Here is a 20,357-nt window from a genome sequence, read left to right as displayed (position 1 = left end):
TTCCAAAATCTGAGAGGGACGAGGTGTGGAGCATGCTTTCAGATGTCTTAAAAGAGCAACACTCCGATACGGAAACTACAGAACCCAAACCACCAAAAAAGAAAAATCAACCTTCTGCTTGTTGCATCTGACTCAGATGATGAAAATGAACATATGTCGGTCTGCTCTGCTTTGGATCGTTATCGAGCAGAACCCATCATCAGCATGGATGCATATATTCTGGAATGGTGGGTGAAGCATGAAGGGACACATTAATCTTTTGTGCATCTGGCATGTAAATATCTTGCGATGCCTGCTACAACAGTGCCATGCAAGTGCCTATTCTCACTTTCAGGTGACATTGTAAACAAGATGTGGGCAGCATTATCTCCTGCAAATTGTAACCAAACTTGTTTATCTGAGAGATTGGCTGAAGTAGGACTGAGTGGACTTGTAGATTATAAAGTTTACATTGTTTTATTTTTGAATGCAGTTATTTTTTGTACACAATTCTACATTTGTAAATTCAACTTTCATTATAAAGCGATTGCACTACAGTACTTGTATGAGGAACTGAAATATACTATTTCTTTTGCTTTTTACAGTGCAAATATTTGTAATCGAAAATATAAAGTGAGCACTGTACACTTTGTATTCTGTGTTGTAACTGAAATCAAAATATTTGAAAATATAGAAAACATCAAAAAATATTTAAATAAACGGTGTTCTATTATTGTTTAATGGTGTGATTAATCGTGATTAATTTTTTTACTTGCTTGACAGCCCTAATCTGTATACTTAAAAATGCAACTGAGACATGCTATCATTCGGCTTCAGCAATGAGAAGAACATTAGTGGCCTGTGTTTGAACAATAGTGCTCTTCAGATTGTTTAACCCTGCTGCTCTTGGGATACTGGAAGATCAGATAAGAGCTCTCATCACTCCATTGCTGCTTCTAGGCTGAGCTAGAAAGCAGGGACACATGCATGTTATTTACCACTTTCTTCCTTTGGCTATCAGACTCCTCGCTTTCAAAGTCCGGGTCATCCATCACAAATGAGAGCATCTGGGTGGCTATCGGTCCCTCCTGATCACTGTCAGACTCCTCAGGCATTTCTTCTTTGCTTCCCTTCAGTTTGGAAGCTGAGCCCTTGTTCTGGGAAGTGGTCGTTTGTGCCTGGACTGATGCTGTAGCTGTAGGAGCAGCAGCTCCAGTGGCTGGCAGATCTGTGGGGAGCTTTGTGCTGATGTGTTTCTCAAATCCAGAATGCGGAGGCAAGCTGCCTGGAGGCTTCTGGTCAGATGCTTTGGTGGAAGAGGCTCTCTTTTGTGGTTTCATTGAATTTTTGGAAGACCTTTAAAAAAGGAAACAAGCTGTCAGCTACAACTCTAACAATCATGAAAGGGTGAGCTTGGAGCCCTCCCATCACATCCCAGGTGTGAAGGGGCTGTGGGCCCACTTAGTCACAAGGAGCTGGGTGTGGGGGAAACAAAGAGGGAACTGTCTGCCTTGGATCCATCAGGAGGGGTCTCACCACACAATTAAGCTGCCCCAATGGGCTGTTTCAGAGGGTTGGACAACTGGAGTAAGGAAGATGGAATCTGCCAGACTCCAGCAGGGGCACTGGAATGTTAATGTCTGACTAACATTTTTCTCCATTACAATTGAGGCCTCCAGAAAGGAGGAAGCAAAACTAGTTGATCATGTTAGAAACGGCGTTTATCTAGACGAATATCTCCTCGTTCAGATCCTCTAAAGAGGCAGCACTGGACAGGAGAGAGGAACGTGGATTAAAAGCTGAGGATTTATACAGTCACAGTCTTAGCAAGTTGGAACCCATGGCTTCGGTCCTAGGAGCTCATTCCAAACCACTTCTCCTGCATGCTCTTTCACCAGGACTAACTGGGAGCCCTTGCGAGACTGGCGGTATCTTAACACATGCGTTATCTTTCTTATGACACTCAGATAGTGACAGTGTTCAAGGAAAACCAAGAGGTTCCACCTCTTTTCTATACTCTTCCATGTCTACTCTCCTCATCTCCCACATTGCATAAGTGAAGCAAAGTGACTAATGGTAACTAACCAGGTAGGTGAACCTATTCTAGGGGGTTTCCTCTAATCTACACCTAAGCAGTGATGAGGCTCTAATACATAGCACTCAGACCCTGGCAGTCTTTCTGGCAGTAAGCCAATGCTGAATGCCAGCCCAGACATCCCTGAGGGGCACAGACTTGAGATCAATACATTTGCGTGTGGCCCAAGCCCTGTTGCATTATTTATGACTGCTCACGTCACATTCCATGCAACACACCATGTTCTGTGGGCTCCATTCTCCAGCGAGAGCAGCACTGCCAGTCCCCCTGTGCCAAGTGCGGCTTGTTGTGGTGCACAAGCCCCCTCCGTGCCCTACGCAGTGAGGCTTGAGACCCACCCACACCCACTATGAAAAAGTGCCCGACGGCTTACTTACAACTCCTCTTCTTCAAATTCTGGAAGAAGGCTGGGCCGCTCCCTCATCAAGAGGGGAAGGATTGCTTGATATGACAAATCAAGTTAGCCTTTTGGCTGCATGTGTGTGTTACAATTTCATCCAAACTGAAAAATGTGGATGGTGATTAGTAATACTACTATTCACTTCCACAGCATCTTCCATCAGAGAATCTGTAGTTTGTGAACACTTGCAAAGTTGGTGAGGCACAGATAACCCCATTTTACAGCTAGGAAAACAGGCTCAGTGAGACTAAGTGAGCTGCTTAAGGTCACAGCGAGTCAGTGGCAGGACTGAAAAAAGACCTACATCTCCCAACTCCCAGTTCCATACTTTAGCTAGTAGACTATACTCCTTCATACCATTGTGTCTCGTAGTCCATGTCAATGTCTTCATCAGCCACGATGGTGACCATAGCATCCTCCATTTCCGCCTCCTCCTCACTTGACAAAGTAATATTTTTGCTTGGTACAAGTTCTGCTGCCAATGAGGGTTTGCTGGGCACTTTGTCATCTAGATCCAGATCATCTTGGAAACCGGCTACCATAGGATTCCCTTCAAGCGCCTCTCCATCACTGTAAGATACAGAAGTGTTAACCAGAGCCCCTCAGGGCGCATTGGGATGCGTACACTCCTACTTCTAGAATGCAAATGCAGCACTGGTGTTCCAGACTAATGCAACTTGAGTTCTAGGATCTCTTCCCTACCTTAATGAGGGCCATGTGTGGTTAATCCGGGTCAGCTGAAGTTACCAGTGTCCTATTTGACTGTGCACTCCCTGACCTGCCATGGAGCTGGCAGTGCCTGATCACCAGAGCCAAGGGCCTGGCACGGCCCAAGTTCCACAATGGATTATAACCCCGGGGTGGGGGGAGGACATCAAGTAGTGGTTAGTACAACCAAGATCTGAGACGAGGCCTCACAGCTGCAGAGCGCGTTTCTGACTCAGTGAGGTCTTTATGGGAACATTTCCAGTACACTGTGCATAGTATTAGTCCATTAAAAACCAATAGGAATTGCATGCTTTAATCCCCATGCCCTGGGATTCAAAAATATCCCATATTGACCCAGTGGCAGGAAGATACCTTCAGCGCTTGGGCTCCTCTATGTTATTTCTTTTCTATAGTGTGTCCTGAAGTAGGCAGCTACCCAGACACCATAACAAGGCTGAACATTCCCCAAATTAAGTTAACCTAAGGACACATTTTAGAATGCAAGAGGCCTTAAGGCTCCCTCAGCTGAACAGGATTATGCCTTCTGAGACATCTTGACAGGGAGTTTCACTGCAGAATTATAAACTGGGAATTCTTGGCTTGATTTCCCAAGGCCCTGCCATATTAATGCTTTCCTCGAGATCTGCTCACGTCAGGAATAGAGATTATTTCACAATTCAGACTCAGGAGGCTTTCCTTATCCTGCCTGCTTTCTCTATTAAGTACTTTTTATTCAGAGAAGATCGTTTGCTTCTTGATAAATGGATGTATTATGCTGGTGTCCAACACACACAGAGCATTCGCCTTCCTTTTAATGACCTGTTAAGGATTACATCAACTCATTTCATTTACTTCCAAATACAAAAAAATGACATTCATGGCATGTGATGGTTAACACTTTAGAGGGTTAAAGGAAGGAGCTGGGACTGACTAATCGTACCTCAAGCTTCAGACCTGGTTTTCTAGTAGGTGTCTATCATCACTCTGATTCTCACTGGCCAATGTCCAGCATGACGCTGACCAGTTGTGGATGGTGGAAGCTGCCCCACATGCTTGCTAAAGGACCAGGATGTTCAAAGGTCTTTAGTTGATTCCATGTCAACTCACCCAGCCATTTTTGACAGCCTATCGTTCCCAAGTGGATGTTCTAAGAAATTTGTACCTTTACCAACCGAGTGTGTTTGATGGAGAGAGCTCATTTCAAATTTGACACTGCAGTAAGTGTTGATTTCAACTGAACATTTGCCTAGATCATCATGCCACGTTCAGGTTTTACATGCAATCCCCTTGGGGATTCCTCTGCCTCCCTTCTGGAGTGCTAAAGAGACCCTCTGCTTTCAAAACACTGCAGCCCCCAATGCTCCAGCTGAGGCAGCCTGCCCAGGACTCCCTTTAGAGCTCAACACTGCTGCTGCCACAATGAACCAAAAAGATGCTGGCTGCTGAGCATTAGGGACATGCTATCTGCCCAGGCTGAGTGGGCTGCCCCTGCAGCCCTCACCGTCCACACCAGACTCATGAACCAGAGACTGGAATTGGCTCCTAAACCCTGATCTCCCATATAACAGGGCACAGCCTCACCCCAGGCTAGCCCTACAAAAACTAGCTAAAACATGGCACTGGGGTTGGGGGGGGGAAGAGGGGGGGATTTAAAAAAGAGGTTTCTGGTTATTAAAAAGAATGTCTTGCCCGCATGCTCGGGGTTCAGCTGATTGCCATATTTGGGGTCGGGAAGGAATTTTCCTCCAGGGTAGATTGGCAGTGGCCCTGAAGGTTTTTCGCCTTCCTCCGAAGCATGGGGCAGGGGTCGCTTGCTGGTGGATTATCTGCTACTAGAAGTCTTTAAATCATGATTTGGAGCATTCAACAGCAGAGTCAAGGGAGAGAATTATTTCAGGAGTGGGTGGGTCGGCTTATGTGGCCTGCATCTTGCAGGAGATCAGACTAGATGATCATAATGGTCCCTTCTGATCTTGAATTCTATGATTCTATGTGAGTGGACGTCCCCTTGAAATGCATCAAAAAGAAAATGGAAACGTCCTAGAAACAATGCTGCGGGTGGCTTTATTTTAAAATGCTATCGGTGGTGTGACATGCTCTAGAAACCTCACTCTCTAGATTACAGTATTGTCTTGAATAAACAGCAGTAGCTTAATTAATGCAACTATAGCTATCACCTGTGTTAGTGCAATTATCCTCCCACCAATCAGCACACACACTAGACTTAGGCACGGATCTCTAAAATGTCCTCAGTCTGGATAGAATGTGGATGTACACACAGAGGCTCATCTCTACATGCAGCGTATATGTAAAGACACTGACTGCCTCCATCCCTAGCTTCTACACAAATCACCTAGCTGCAGCTTAACAGCAAAACAATGAAGTGAAAATACATCAGGAAACACACTCCTGCAATACAAACAAGGTCTGACAATGCAAAATTAGTATCACCTTGTGGCACTGACACTGCAGTTGGAAGGAACTTGCAAAGAATGCAAAAATAAGCACACTGCACCAGTCTCAACCTGCATTAATCCTGAGCCAATGTGGTCCCCAGTATGGGCACCTAGCACCAAAGAGCTATGTGATTTAAGGTTAATCCTGCTGACGTTACACCAAAGAACATGCTATCGAGGTCTCTAAGGGCAAACTCCATTTCAAATCCTGAGTGTACTGCTTTCAGTTCAGAAGAAACAGCTCAGCCTTAGCTCTTTCCCTAATGTACCTTCCCCTACAGAGCGAGTGAACACATTCCCCTGCCACTGTAATTTAGGTGCTAGAGAAACAGAGGGGAAGGAACTAAAATCTAGTTCAGCAAGGAAGCTGGAGGGAACTTGTGCTGTGGGAGAGGGGTGGTGAGAGCAGGCGCCAGGGGAGCCCCAGAGTGTGAAGGAAACCCAGTCCTCAATTCCCCTCACTCAGCACAGCTGGGTGACACTACTGAAGCAGCTGTCCATGAAGATGTGTGTGGCGGGGGGGGGGGGGGGGGAGAAAATGACAGACAAGTTCAGAGTTATGCAGATTTAAGCATATGGAAAGATAACTGGATGGTTAGTAAAGATAAAAGTCTAGTGAGGTGGTGAAAACAGATCCACAGGCTCACACAGAACTCACCTTTCTAATCCTGTACCCTATCCATACGCATAACCTAGCTACTTCTGGCAAGGCCAGGAACAGAAGAAATGAGGACACCTATTTTGAGTCTGATAAGCTTCTTAATACCCTTCAAATACACCTTAGCACAGTGCATCAGACTAAGGGTAAGCCAGGCAAGCCCTGTGGCCGGGAAATAGGCAATATAACTGTCTCAATGAGCTGCTCAAGGAACATATATTTCAAGGAGGGAGGGATAGCTCAGTGGTTTATGCTAAACCCAGGGTTGTGAGTTCAATCCTTGAGGGAGCCACTTAGGGATCTGGGGCAAAAATCAGTACTTGGTCCTGCTAGTAAAGGCAGGGGGCTGGACTCAATGACCTTTCAGGGTCCCTTCCAGTTCTAGGAGATAAATAAATAATAATAATTGGGGAGATACCTATTTATTAAGAGTTCTTCTTGTACGCTACAGGACAGAAACAGGCCTTAAAAAACCAACATCAACAAAAATGGAGCTTGGGACACACAACCCCATAAATGTTCAAAGACCTGTGCTAGTTATTAGCCATGTGATGCCAATTGACTTTAAATAGGAATTACATAGCTCAGCCGTTCTCAGCCTGTGGTCTCTGAACAACCCACTTTCCTCCCATGGTGCTGGCTCACTTCTAGCAGCTAGGCCACATTTCAAGACTGATAAAGTACACAAATATATTGCTCACCATTACTTTCCATGTCAGTAATTGGTGCAGGGGCCAAAGGGATATTATGGGATCACAAGGGGGTGGAAGAGGTCCACAAAGCATAATCAAGATATGGACAACACTGAAATCATTTGAGAATCCCTGATAGCAAAAACCATGTAACATCCTAATGCCAGCTTGATGTCACTGCTATAGCGCAGAAAGAAAACAGGTTGAGGCAAAGCAAGAGTGTTCTTCTGAATGAAGTCACCACACTAGTAATCCTCATGAAGAGCACAATTAGAACAGATCCTGCTCCACTGTATTCAGGATGGGCATCTAAGGCTATGTCTACACTAGCACTTTTGTCAGTAAAAAACTGTTACCTACCTTCTCGTAACTGTTGCTCTTTGAGATGTGTTGCTCATGTCCATTCCAAATAGGTGTATGCACGCTGTGTGCATGGTCACCTAGCGGTACCCATCAGGTTGGCCTGAGTGCCCCCTGGAGTTGCGTCTTCAAGGTGCCGCATATAGGGCCCTGCCAACCCACTGCCTCTTCAGTTCCTTCTTGCTGGAGGCTCCGTTTGAGGGAAAGGTGGATGGGTCTTGGAATGGACATGAGCAACACATCTCGAAGAACAATAGTTATGAGAAGCTAGGTAACCGTTTTTGCTTCTTCTAGTGCTTGATCATGTCAATCCCAAGTAGGTGACTCCCAAGCAGACCATTGGAAGAGGGGTCAGAGCTCAGGGTTCACTGACTGAAGCACTGCTCTGCCCAAAACTGCGTCGTCCCTGGCATGCTGGATGATGGCATAATGTGAAGTGAACATGTGGATCGACAACTAGGTCACTGCCCTGAAAATCTCCTGTATAGGGACTTGTGCCAGGAATGTGGCCAAGGAGGCAAGCACCCTTGTAGAATGTGCTGTTAGCGTCAGAGCTGGCACTTTCGCCAGGTCATAAGAAGTCCGAATGCAGGACATGATCCACAATGAAATTCTTTGGGACGATACTGGGAGGCCCTTCATCCTGTTTGCTATAATGAATAGCTAGACAGACTTCCAGAATGGTCCTTTCAATATAGAAGGCCAGAGCCTGCCTCACGTCCAGGGAATGGAGTCTTTGTTCCCTGCTGTTGGCATGTGGCTTAGGGCAAAACACTGGGAGGAAGATGTCCTGACTTGTGTGAAATTGAGATACCACCTTTGGCAGGAAGGCTGGATGAGGCTGCGACTGGACCTTGTCCTTATAGAAGGCTGGGTATGGAGGTTCAGATGTCAAGGCTTTGATCCCAGACACCATCCTGGCTGAAGTTACTGCCACCTGAAATGCTACTGTCCACAAGAGGTAGAGGAGCAAGTATGTTGCTACGGGCTTGAAGGGAGGTCCCATTAACCTGGTGCTCTCCAGGTTAAGATCCCATGCTGGTATCAGATGCCTGACTGGAGGGTATAACCTGTCCAAGCCCTTGAGAAAACGACCTACCACTGGGCTAGTGAAGACCAAATCGACCATCCACGCCTGGGTATAATGCCAAGATGGCTGCTAGGTAAACCTTTACAGATGACACTGTCAGATCTGACTGCTTCAAGTGCAGTAGATAGTCTAAGTTGAAGGGTATTGATGCTTGAGTTGGAGACATGGCCCTTTGCGTCGCCCAGATCGAAAATCTCTTCCATTTAGCTAAGTAAGTGGCTCTAGTGGATGGCTTTTGGCTGCCGAGGAGGTCCTCTCTGACAGGTTCAGAGCATGCGAACTCCATAGGATTTAGTCATGAAGCTTCCATGCTGTGAGGTGGAGAGACTCGAGGTTGAGGTGCTGGAGGTGACCATGGTCTTGGGTGATTGGAGTGGCTGACAGTTCCAGGAGCGATGTGTACCAGTGTTGGCGGGGACAGGCAGGTGCTATTAGATTGACGGACGCCCTGTACCTTCTGATCTTGAGCAGGGCCTTATGAACGAGTGGAAAGGATGGGAACACAGAGAACAGACAGTCCTTCCCAAGGAGGACAAACACGTTCATGGTCAAGCCCGGGCTGTGATTCAGGAAGGAGCAAAACTGCTGATATTTACTGTTCATTTTCATTGTGAACACGTCCACCTGGGGAACTCCCCACCGTTGGAAGATGCTGTTCATGATGTCCGGGCAGATGGACCACTCGTGGCCATGGAATGATCTGCTGAGATGGTCTGCCAACTTGTTCTGGGATACCGGAAGATAAGACCGCCCCTAGATGTATTGAGTGAGCTATGCAGAAGTCCCACAGCTTGAGGGCTTCCTGGAATAGGGAAGAGGCGCATGCTCCACCTTGTCTGTTTTATATAAAATATCGCTGTTGTATTGTCCGTCATGACTGATCCAATCCTACTTGGAGGGCAGGTGTGTAAGGTTTGACAGGCTAAACGAACCGCCTTCAACTCTCCGACGTTGATATGGAGCGAGAGTTCTGTTTGGGACCAGAAGCCTCGCGTCCTGAGCTAAGTTCCCGCTAAGCCGTGCAGCAGTCTTTCAAGGGCTGTGCAGGCGCTCAGGGCTGTGGCGGGGAGAGGCGCCTCCCCCGCAGCCCCAACCTGCTGCAGCGACTCCGAGCTGGGGCCGCAGGAGAGGTACCTCTCCCCGCTGCTGTGGCTTTGGGACGGGTTTGTATTTTGCATTCCAGCCCTTCATTCTCTCTAGCAACTCAAAGCAAAGCTCAGCTGCAGCCAGAGTTCCTATTGTTCCCGTTTCACTGAGTTTTGAACGGACAGTTTCCTCACAGAACCCAGCAAGCAGCCCCAGATTCACACAAAAGGGTCACAACAAACCCTTTCAGCGAAGCTGGCCTGAGCTTGAGGTTTGTAACAAAACTTACGTCCAGGTGAGTCGTGTGCAGTTTGGCCTTTGCTGTGAATTTCCTCCCCTAGCACATCAGCTTTGAGGTCTCATGTTATTTACTAGTGTCAAAATGGTATTATGGGCACTGACACTTCTTATAGCTGATGAAAATTTTAACAGCTTTCTTACCTAGGGAGTGAAATCTTGCTGTCCAAATCCAGTGTAACTCCATTAATATCCATGGTGTAACTGAACGCTGAATTTGGCCCATAGTCTGTTATTCAGCTGTGACATTTTCTGCTTGATATTAATCCCAGAAGAACCCAAGTCTTCCTCCTGAGCAGAGGCTACCGGGGGAGAGGTGCCTCTCCCCACCACAGTAGGGCCAGGGCTGCTGTGGTGAGAGGGCTGGGGGAGACCTCTCTCCCCACTGCAGCCCTGGGGCAGCCTGCACCCCAAATCCCTCATCCCCATCCCAGACCCACATCCCCAACGAGAGCCCTCACCCCCATTGCCCCAGCCCTGAGCCCCCTCCCACAACCTGAACCCTTTGGTCCCACCCCCACCACACATCACACCTTCATATTGATGCACATAACAAAATTCATTCTGCACATAGGTGTAAAACATTAGAGGGAACAGTGGTCCCGAGGGCCCCTCGATGCACACCCCACCACAGTGCTGAAGCTTCCGTGACTAGTGACATCGATGGTTGCAATCTGGAGAAGGGCACTTTTGTGCAAACTGCTGGAGGGTTCGACAATCTGAGGACGAAACGAAACTACCTTGTCCAAGCTGTGTCTGCTTGTATGGTATACTGAAGTCAGCCAGACCTGAAGTGCTGGATTACAGATGTGCAAGTGGCCATGTGACCAAGCGGTTTCGGGCAGCTCCGTGCCGTCGTGGTGGGGAAAAGCTGAAAGTACTCTATGATGGAGCACATGGTTTGAAAGCACACCTCTGGCAGAATGCCCTGGCTTGGGTGGAGCCTAGTACTGCTGTGAACTCTATCCTCTGGGTGGGGGTAAGGCAGACTTGGGCACATTAAGCAATGGACCCAGACTGTCGAAGATTGATCGTATCAGATGTACGTGTGCTTCTACCTGTGCCCTGGAGCAGCCCTTGACAAGCCAGTCATCAAGATACGGGAACACCGGCATCTGCCGTCTCCTTAGAAAGGCGGCCACAACCGACTTGCACTTGGTGAACACCTGAGGGGCCACTGACAGGCCGAAGGGAAGGACCGTAAACTGGTAATGGTTGTGGTTCACTACGAACCTGAGAAAACGTCCGGGGGCCGGGACTATCGATACGTGGAAGTACGCATCCTTCAAGCTGAGGGCGGCATACTAGTCCCCCAGATCCTGGGAGTGGATGATGGCAGCCTCCTTTGGCGTTGGGGATTAGGAAGTATCAGGAGTAAAAACCCTTTCCCCTTAGCTCCTGAGGGACCTTCTCTACTGTTCCTGCGGCTAGGAGCATTTGCACCGCCTGCATGAGATGTTGCTCGTGAGACGAGTCCCTGAAGAGGGCTGAGTGGAGCAGAAATGAAGAGAATATCCCATGCCTACTATGTGGAGAACCAGCAGTCTGAGGTTATCTGGGCCAATGCACGACAGGAGATTCAGAAAACAAGGGGAAGGATCCGGTTACTGGACTGGTGCATCGTCCCCGGGTGCACCCTCAAAAGGCGTGCTTGGAGACAGAGGACTGCTTTGCTGAGCCCTGGCGTTGACTGGGTGGCAGATGGGGAGGTTTGCACCTGTTATTCCTGCCCCACTTCCTGAAGAAATCCTGTGTAGGCTGGGGAGGGTAGAAACACGAAGGAGGTTGGGGCTTAAAATGCTTCATCTGAGTAGTGAGAATATGCAGGCCCAGAGAGTTCAGTGTTGCCCTTGAACCCTTTACGCTATGGAGTTTGGAGTCTGTCTGCTCTAAAAACAACCCCAACCCACCAAAGGCAGGTCTTGTATTGTCTGCTGGACCTCTGGGGGGAGGTCTGTCACTTGGAGCCATGAACTTCTCCTCATGTATATGGCAGAGGACACGGTTCGTGTGGCCAAGTCCACCGTGTCTATTGAGGCCTGCAAAGAGGTCCGTGCCACTGCCTTGCTGTCCTCCACCACAGCTGCAAACTTTGATCTAGAGTCTGCAGGAATCAGCTCCTTAAACTTCATCCGGGTATTCCACCAATTGAAGTTATATTTGCTCAAAATTGCTTGCTGGTTAGCAATCCGAAGCCGGAGCCCCCCAGTGGAGGACACATTCCTGCCGAAGAGGTCCAGCTTCTTTGAGTCCTTGGATTTTGGGGTTGGGCCCTGCTGCCCCTGCCTCTCTCTCTCATTCACAAAATATTTCCTTTCTACCCCCTTAGCTGTAGGGGGGATAGAGGCAGGAGTCTGCCACAAGGTCTTCGTGGTGGTCTGAATGGTTTTTATGAGGGGTAATGCTACCCTTGAGAGCCCCTCAGGGGCTAAGATGTCCACCATGGGGTCTACTGACTTGACCACCTCCTCGACCTGGAGCCCCAGGTTTTGAGCCACCCTGCGCAACAGCTCCTGATGGGCTGTACTGTCAATTGGGGGCGGAGCAGAAGATGACCATCCTGCCACTGCCTTATCGGGAGAAGACGACGATGACACCCTAGGCGGTACCGGACCCTCCTGCGGTAAGGCCTCTGCCCAGTGCCTTATTGTTTGGTGCCAGGCTGGTCCCGGTGCCAGCCACGGCGTTGGTATCTAGAAAGGGCTCTGCACCAGGGTCTGAAGCTGTCTCGGTGCCTCATGGTGGGAGATGGTTCAGGGGTGGTGGAGGGGCATGCTCTTCTGAAATTACTGACTGTGGGCCTGTGGAATAGGTACCCTGGGCCTGATGGTATGCCCATGACATGGGCTCCTGACACTGTGTCAGCCCCGGGGGGGCCCCTCAGTCTCCTGTCTACAGCAGCGCTGTTCCAACCGGTACCGGCTGTGTCTTGAGTAATAGGACTCTGCCTCTGAGTCCGATGATTGTGACGCCAAGCACTGTCAGTCCCAGCTGCTCTCACTGTGGGCGAGCGCCCTCTATTGTTCTTCTTGTGCCTCTTGTGTGGCAGCGGTGAGTGTGAGCAGTGCCGAGTTGCTGCCACGGACTTTGGCACCGGGAAATGATGATGCCGAGGCTCTCTAAGTATAGAGTCCTTCCTCGGTGCCATAGCTTCTCTAACGGAGGCTGGCGTGCTCCGCACAGAGGTGCTGGGTGCCATGTCCTGCTTGCCCAGAGCCAGCTGGGGATGGAGAACTGCCTCCATAAGGAGCTGTTTGAGCCTGAAGTCCCTTCCCTTTTTAGTTCTAGGGCAAAACCCTTTGCAGATCCTGCAACAATCTGTTTGACGTGCTTCCCCCAGGTACTTTAGGCAGGAGTCATGGGGATCGCCCTTTGGCACCTTTGGGATCGAGGCCTTGAACATCAAGAGGGGAACGAACTGGGTTTGGGGAACCCCCAAACGCTAACTAGCTACTAGCTAACTGCAACTTATACTATTTAAATATTTACAGGTTGAAGATACAGAAATCACTAGAGGAAACGCTTGCTGAAGCAAGAGACACTCAGCTCCAACAACCATCACTAGTGGTAAGATGGAACTGAGGAGGCAGTGGGTCAGCAAGGACCTATATTCAGCGACTTGAAGGCATGACTCCAGGGTGCACCCAGGCCGATCCGATGGGTACCACTAGGGGAAAAACCTTCTGAAGACTGTGCAAGTGGCGCGCACACACCTACTTGGAATTGATATGAACAAGCACTTGAACTTATGTGAAAAAAACGCCCTCCTGATCAACGTAAGTTACACCAACAGAAGGACTGGTGTGGACAGCGCTATGTCAGTGGGAGATGCTCTCCCGCCAACATAGCTACCGCTGCTTGTTGGGCATGGTTTAATTATGTCAATGGGAGAGCTCTCTCTTGTCAGTATAAAGTGGTTACATGGGAGATCTTACAGCAATGCAACTGCATCGGTACAGCTGTGCCACTGTAAGGTCTCTAGAGTAGACATGGAAGCATGTCCTCTGGAATGGTGGCCGAAGCACAAAGGGGCATACGAATGTTTAGCATGTCTGGCACATAAGTACCTTGCAGTGCCAGCTACAGAAGTGCCATGTGAATGTCTGTTCTTACTTTCAGGTGACATTGTAAATAAGCAGGCAGCATTATCTCCTGGAAATGTAAACAAACTTGTTCAGCAAATTGCTAAGACAAACAAGAAGTAGGACTGAGTGGACTTGTGAGCTCTAAAGCTTTACATTGTTTTGGAGTGCAGTTATGTTACAAAAATAATTGACATCTATAAGTTGCGCTTTCACGACAAAGAGCTGCACTACAGCACCTGCACGAGGTGAACCGAAAAATACTAGTTCTTTTATCATTCTACAGTGCAAATATTTATAATAAAAAATATAAAGTGAGCACTGTACACTTTCTATTCTATGTTGTAATTAAAATCAATATATTTGAAAATGTAGAAAAATATCCAAAATATGTAATAAATGTCAGTTGGTATTCTATTGTTTAACAGTGCCATTAAAGCTGTGATTAATCACTATTACTTTTTTTTTAGTTAATTGTGTGAGTTAACTGCGATTAATCAACAGCCCTATTTGCAATACACACTTTCAAGCAAGAATCTCAGTTAAAGTCATATAGTGATGTAGCCTTTCAGTTTTGGAAGCACAATCAAAGCCAGAAAAAAAAAATTAGGCTAAACTGGTGGCACCACAGCTTTCTGGCCTTCAAAGGGTATCAGGAAGAACAATGCTTTGGCAATGACAAACTCATCCTGCTAATGCAGTAAATGGGATTCTTCAAGCATCTGCTGCCAGGGCAATTTACAGAAGAGCAGCAGCCAGAGCTAACAGATGACAATAGTAGGAGAGGCTAGAAAGCAATCAGGGAGAAGTGGGGGGGGGAGGGGATTTGGAAATTATATAATTCACTCTCAGCCGCTGCTTCCATCATCTGCTCTGGATGACAGTAAATTCCTGTGTGGAGTTCAAGGTAGTGGTTCTAAGTGGCTTTGGGACCTGGCTAATGGGAGAGAGACCCACCCTCTCTTCCTATGAGTGATACTATAATTACGGCAAGCAGACCTGCTCGAGTTGGCAGGGATAGGTGTTGCTAGCAGGGCATGCATCAAGCTGTCTGACTTCTTGGGTGTTCAGGAAAGGAAGAGAAAGTCTCTGAGGTGAGGCTACCATTACTGGGACACACACACACCCTTTGGGGGTTTGCACTGTGTAGCATACTGTGTGTATTAAGAGCTAAAGGAAAATGCTGGAGTCTCACAAGTTCCCTCAGTCACCCAGACTGCACTTCCAAATGCTATTTCTATCCCGTTCCTCTTCCCCCACCCCCAGTTCCTTTCCTCCTTACCTGTCACTTTCATTGTGGTCCTTAGTCTTAGTTATCCCCTTGTCTCTCTGAGGGATCGTATCTTCCAGAAAGCTGTGGTCCAGGCTGTCATCGGGAATAAAGTCCTCCACACTCTGCACTTTTGCAGGGACTTCACTGGGGAGAACAGTAGCAGCATCTGTAGATGGAACAGTGATCAGTTTGGCATAAATGATGCCCAGCTGGTGTGACAGAGAATTTACTCCCCTAAGCATCTCAAACCCAATGCTTCTCTAGCATGTGGACGGTCAGCTACATGTCTGCACACACAAGTAACAGCCACAACAGTCTCGGACATTTGCTGTGTAGCAGAAGGAATGCAACAGGCCATTCAGATCAAACCACTGCTTCGCAAGAAGGTAGCCATGAGCTGCCTTTTCCTACTGCTGGTTTAGCATGTACCAAGCTCAACTTATCTTTTCCTCTGTAAAACTCACGTATGTCACTGTAACGTACAGAGTGCTGCCAGCTAATAACGGGGGTTGTGATTACAGCCAGGACTGGCTTTTTACACTTATGAACCATGCACAAAGCTAGTTCACATTAAAAAAAGACGGTTACTATTCCCTTGTCTTTCACCTGGCTTTTTCACACATATGTGAGCTTGTCATTTAAACTGTAAACCTTTTGGGGCAAGGACTGCCACTTACTCTAGCTTTGTAAGGTACCTAGCAAGAGGCCTCCAACAGGTCAATGCCCCTATGTGTTACGTAAAATAAAAGTTGCTTTAAAAGGGTCTTATTTGTAGAGCAATCTTTACTCTTCTCCTAGGTTAATCTGCATCCCAGATTCTTAAGAAACACAAAGAAAAGCTGTTCTCAAACAGACACATGAAAAGTGTGACTATCTGCACTTTTGTTTGCAGCATCCTCTAAGATGAACAATGACTTTTTCCTGATTGCCCTCGTGCCAAGTTTTCCCAACAGAGCAGCACCTAACATGGCTTTTTGTTCACTTCCTTGCTTGGGTAACAGCATCATCGACATCAGGGAATAACTTTTTTTTTTTTTAAATTACTGCTGCAGAATTTGTACGTATAGCTCAAGCTTTCTTTTGCAGATCTTATAAAAACACACTGGCTTTCTGAAAGTTATTCTGACAAAGCAATGGATAGAAAGGTTATAGCACTGGGGTTGGATTGTGTCCATTTTTCTTAGTGAAGCCATTGCTTCTCTGCATTCAGGTCTATGTGATATTGTTTCCAGTGTAAATTGTGAAACAGACTGGCCACATCTTGCTGTCCATTAGCATTTTCACTTTTTTGTTTCTTTGGACAAAGCATAAAGAGACGTGCAGATCAGGAGTTTCCAACTTTCCTCTCTTCTCTCTGTGTCCTGCTTGCAGGGAACTGGCCCAGGTAAGAAGACTTATGAAACTGCAATTGGTGGGTTTTGTCACAAATGATCATAGATCCAGGAGATAGGACATTATGTAGAGAAGAGGTGGGCAAACTACAGCCCGCGGGACCATCCTGCCCAGCCCCTGAGCTCCTGTCCGGAGAGGCTAGCCCCCGGCCTCTCCCCTGCTGTCCCGTTCCCCCCGTAGCAACGCTGCTGCATGGGCAGCATGGCTGGCTCCGCCCAGGCAGCAGGGCTGTGAGCCTGAGCGGCATGGTAAGGGAGTGGGGGGTTGCGAGGGGCAGTTAGGGGACAGGGAGCGGTTGGATGGGGCGGAGGTTCGGGGGGAAATGGTCAGGGGACAGGGGGGATTGGATAGGCATGGGAGTCCCAGGGGGCCTGTCAGGAGGCGGGGGTGTGGATAAGGGTCAGGGCAGTCAGGGGACAGGGGGGGTGGGGTCCCGGGGGGGGGGCAGTTAAGGGCAGGGATCCTGGGAGGGGGCGGGCAGGGGACAAGGAGCAGCGGGGTTGGATGGGTCAGGAGTTCTGAGGGGGGTAGTCAGGGAGCGAGGGGTGGGAAGGGGCGGATGGGGCAGGGGCCAGGCTGTTTGGGGGGCACAGCCTTCCCTACCTGGCCCTCCATACAGTTTTGCAACCCCAGTGTGGCCCTCGGGCCAAAAAGTTTGCCCACCCCTGATGGAGAATTACAACTGAACTTGAGTGTGCATTTTGAGCGCCTCCCCTTTCTGTGGGTGTCTTGATAGCTTTCTGAACTCCGGAGAGTGGCAGTTTGAAGGAGGAGGTTATTTAGCAAGGGTGACTCAAACCCCTGTCATGCTAATCGCTAGGCAGAGGCAGCTCCAGTCAGCTTTGTAAGTAAAGTGAATGTGATGGGCAAATTAAGGTCTAGCTCAGCAGAAATGAAAGCAATGAACAGCCCTGGATGTCTCTGCACTGGGACTCTCTCTGTCTGATACTAGTTCTCCATGACCTTTACATTACTTTGCTCTGCTGCTTACCATGGGCCACTCTCCCCCTCACGCCAGCTCTGCTGGTGCATATTTCCCCAGAGGGGAATCTACTGCAGAGCTAGCACAGTGCTGCAGTTGTGTGACCACTTCACATTTCTGGCTGAATGATTATGTTCCTTAAATACAAACAGCAGACTGCTCTTTGTTAACATGCAAGTGTGCTTTGCAGCTGCCATGGTTACAAACAGGCCGCGGCTGCATGGCTTTCCATTACCATTTGGATTTTTATGCGAGTGGCACAGGCCCAGCAGTGGGGAAGGGGACACTCCTATTCAGAAACTGACAGTTTATTACTTTCCCCAGGAGCCCTCTACATCTAACCCCTCCCAGCCTTGAAGTTCAACATCAGAGCAACCATCCTGCTGCTGGAGGGGGGTCCCTGCCAGAGGCAAGCGTGAGCGCTGCTGGAGGCACAAGGCAAATCAAGCAAGGCAGCTGAAAGAAAAGAATGAAGCAACTGCACTACTCTTTGGATTTATACTGAACAAATATAAGCCTGGCACTGCTAAGACATGAGGGCTGCCTGCTCTGCCTCCCACAGGGAACAGGAGGGGTACAGCAAAGAAACTGGGACAGCGGGGAAGTGCAATATTGTAAGTATGCCCATGCACCCGCTACCAGACAGCAAAATCCAGATTCTCTCTGCATCAGCACCTACCTGGCAGGGGAGGAGACATCTCTGGTGCCGGAGAAGTTCCGAAGAGGCGGGAGATAATGCTGCGCTTTTGCAGTGGGACTACAACAGGCGTTGCTGGAGAGGCTGTAGCTGGGGACGATGTGTGTGGTAGCTGAGCCTCTAGTGGAGGCACTGGTGACAAGGAGGATGGAGGCTCAGGGGACGTTGCATTGGCAGGCGGCTGCTGAGGTGGTGGTGGCTGGGGGGTACCAGGACTGGAACTGTCTGTTGATGTGCAGCTGGGAGGTACTATGGGTGACTGGGAGCCGGAGGAAGGGCTCTGTCCATTAGTCGCCATTGGGGATGCGTGTCCTCGATTTCGGGCTTCCATCATTTCAAGGAAGCTGCAGGAAAGAATGGATTGCAGACATAAGGCCTGGCCCAGCACACTCCATGGAGCCCCTCATTAACAACACAGTTTCTCTAGCTGCAGCCCAGGACTAGGAGCCAGGAGAGCAGGGTTCCAGGCCCAGTGCTGCCAATGACTTCCTGGGCAACCTTAGACAAGTCACTTTACCTCTCCGTGCCTAGCTCACCCCAAATGCAAACCTAGCACACAATGGGGACTGACGGTTAATCAGTGTTTGAAAAAGTGCAATGAGCTCCTTGGATGGAAGGCACCAAGATACGCAAAGGGTTAGTATCTACAGGTCATCACTCCATGTTTGTGCAGTAAGTTCTCTGGCACAAGTTTCTGGGAGGAAGCCCTGTACAGCAACTCAACAGTCACGTCACTCTCAGACCATGGTTCCCAACCTTTTCTCTGCTGCAGCACACCTTGATACCTTTAATTATTTGAGGCACATCCCAATTAATAATTAATCATTTCTTCTCAGTCCCAAAATAGTCTTCCCAAGGGTGTGTAACTTTTTTGGTGTTTTTAAATGCAATATAATTAAGTCCCACTCATAGTATCACCAAACTCAAGAGATCAAAAAATAAATGAGTCAGACCCCTACACATTTGGAGATTGTAAATAACCACATATTTTGGGGGCCAAAGAGATATTGTTTTTTCAGTCTAACAATTGGTGAACTGCTCCTGACCTTCCCCAAAGAGTGTTAGTGCTGCCCATGTTCCCAAATATATTGGGTACAAGGATTTTGGCCACTGCTGCAGGAGTTCTCACCCCCACATCTACCCATCCCCTGCCCAGCAATGAATTCTGCCCCCCAACTTCCAAATCAATCCTGTGCCTCTAGTATCCAAATCAGTTCTCCAGCCCCCATCAGTTCTGTACTCATCCTTCCCCAGTCCAGCCCCCATCTCACCCCAATTCTGCCCCCCCAGCTCCCCACCTCACAAATAGCCCCCTAGCCCCCAGTTCAGCTCCCCCAACCTCATGTCTGCTTCTCCTGAAGAAGAAGAGGAAGGTGATGAAGAACAGTCAACATAGATTCACCAAGGGCAAGTCATGCCTGACCAACCTGATTGCCTTCTATATGAGATAACTGGCTCTGTGGATATGGGGAAAGCGGTGGATGTGATGTATCTTGACTTTAGCAAAGCTTCTGATATGGTTTCCCACAGTATTCTTGCCAGCAAAAGTTAAAGTCTGGGCTGGACGAATGGACTATAAGGTGGATAGAAAGCTGGCTAGATCGTCGGGCTCAACGCGTAGAGATCAATGGCTCCATGTCCAGTTGGCAGCCGGTTGGGGCTGGTTTTGTTCAACATCTTTATTGATGATCAGGATGATGGGATGAATTGCACCCTCAGCAAGTTCGCAGATGACACTAAGCTGAGGGGGAGAGGTAGATATACTGGAGGGTAGGGATAGGGTCCAGAGTGATCTAGAGGAATTGGAGGATTGGGCCAAAAGAAATCTGATGAGGTTCAACAAGGACAAGTGCAGAGTCCTTCACTTTGGACGGAAGAATCCCATGCACTGCTACAGGCTGGGGACCGACTGGCAGTTCTGCAGAAAAGGACCTGGGGATTGCAGTGAACGAGAAGCTGGATGAGAGTCAGCAGTGTGCCCTTGTTGCCAAGATGGACAATGGCATATTGGGCTGTATTAGGAGCATTGCCAGCAGATTGAGGGAAGTGATTATTCCCCTCTATTCGGCACTGGTGAGGCCACATCTGGAGTAGTGTGTCCAGTTTTGTG

At 48.5% G+C, this 20,357-nt stretch overlaps 1 protein-coding gene across 2 annotated transcripts in view; it reads right to left on the bottom strand.

The window, feature by feature from the left end:
* RABL6 (RAB, member RAS oncogene family like 6) overlaps window positions 1-20,357 on the bottom strand; it is a 108,199-nt gene that overhangs the window by 5,081 nt on the left and 82,761 nt on the right. For both annotated transcript variants that reach the window (XM_044992617.1, XM_044992618.1), the window contains 4 exons: window positions 18,230-18,591; window positions 15,186-15,342; window positions 2,832-3,044; window positions 978-1,335 (listed from right to left, as the gene is read on the bottom strand). In XM_044992617.1, the coding sequence (XP_044848552.1) occupies window positions 978-1,335; window positions 2,832-3,044; window positions 15,186-15,342; window positions 18,230-18,591 (1,090 nt within the window). The remainder of the gene's footprint in view (window positions 1-977; window positions 1,336-2,831; window positions 3,045-15,185; window positions 15,343-18,229; window positions 18,592-20,357) is intronic.

This window comes from Mauremys mutica, chromosome 18, assembly GCF_020497125.1.
Source record: "Mauremys mutica isolate MM-2020 ecotype Southern chromosome 18, ASM2049712v1, whole genome shotgun sequence".
Classification (NCBI taxonomy): Eukaryota; Metazoa; Chordata; order Testudines; family Geoemydidae; genus Mauremys; species Mauremys mutica.
The sequence above is the reverse complement of the archived record's forward strand: the minus strand, read 5'-3'. Positions and strand labels throughout refer to the sequence as shown.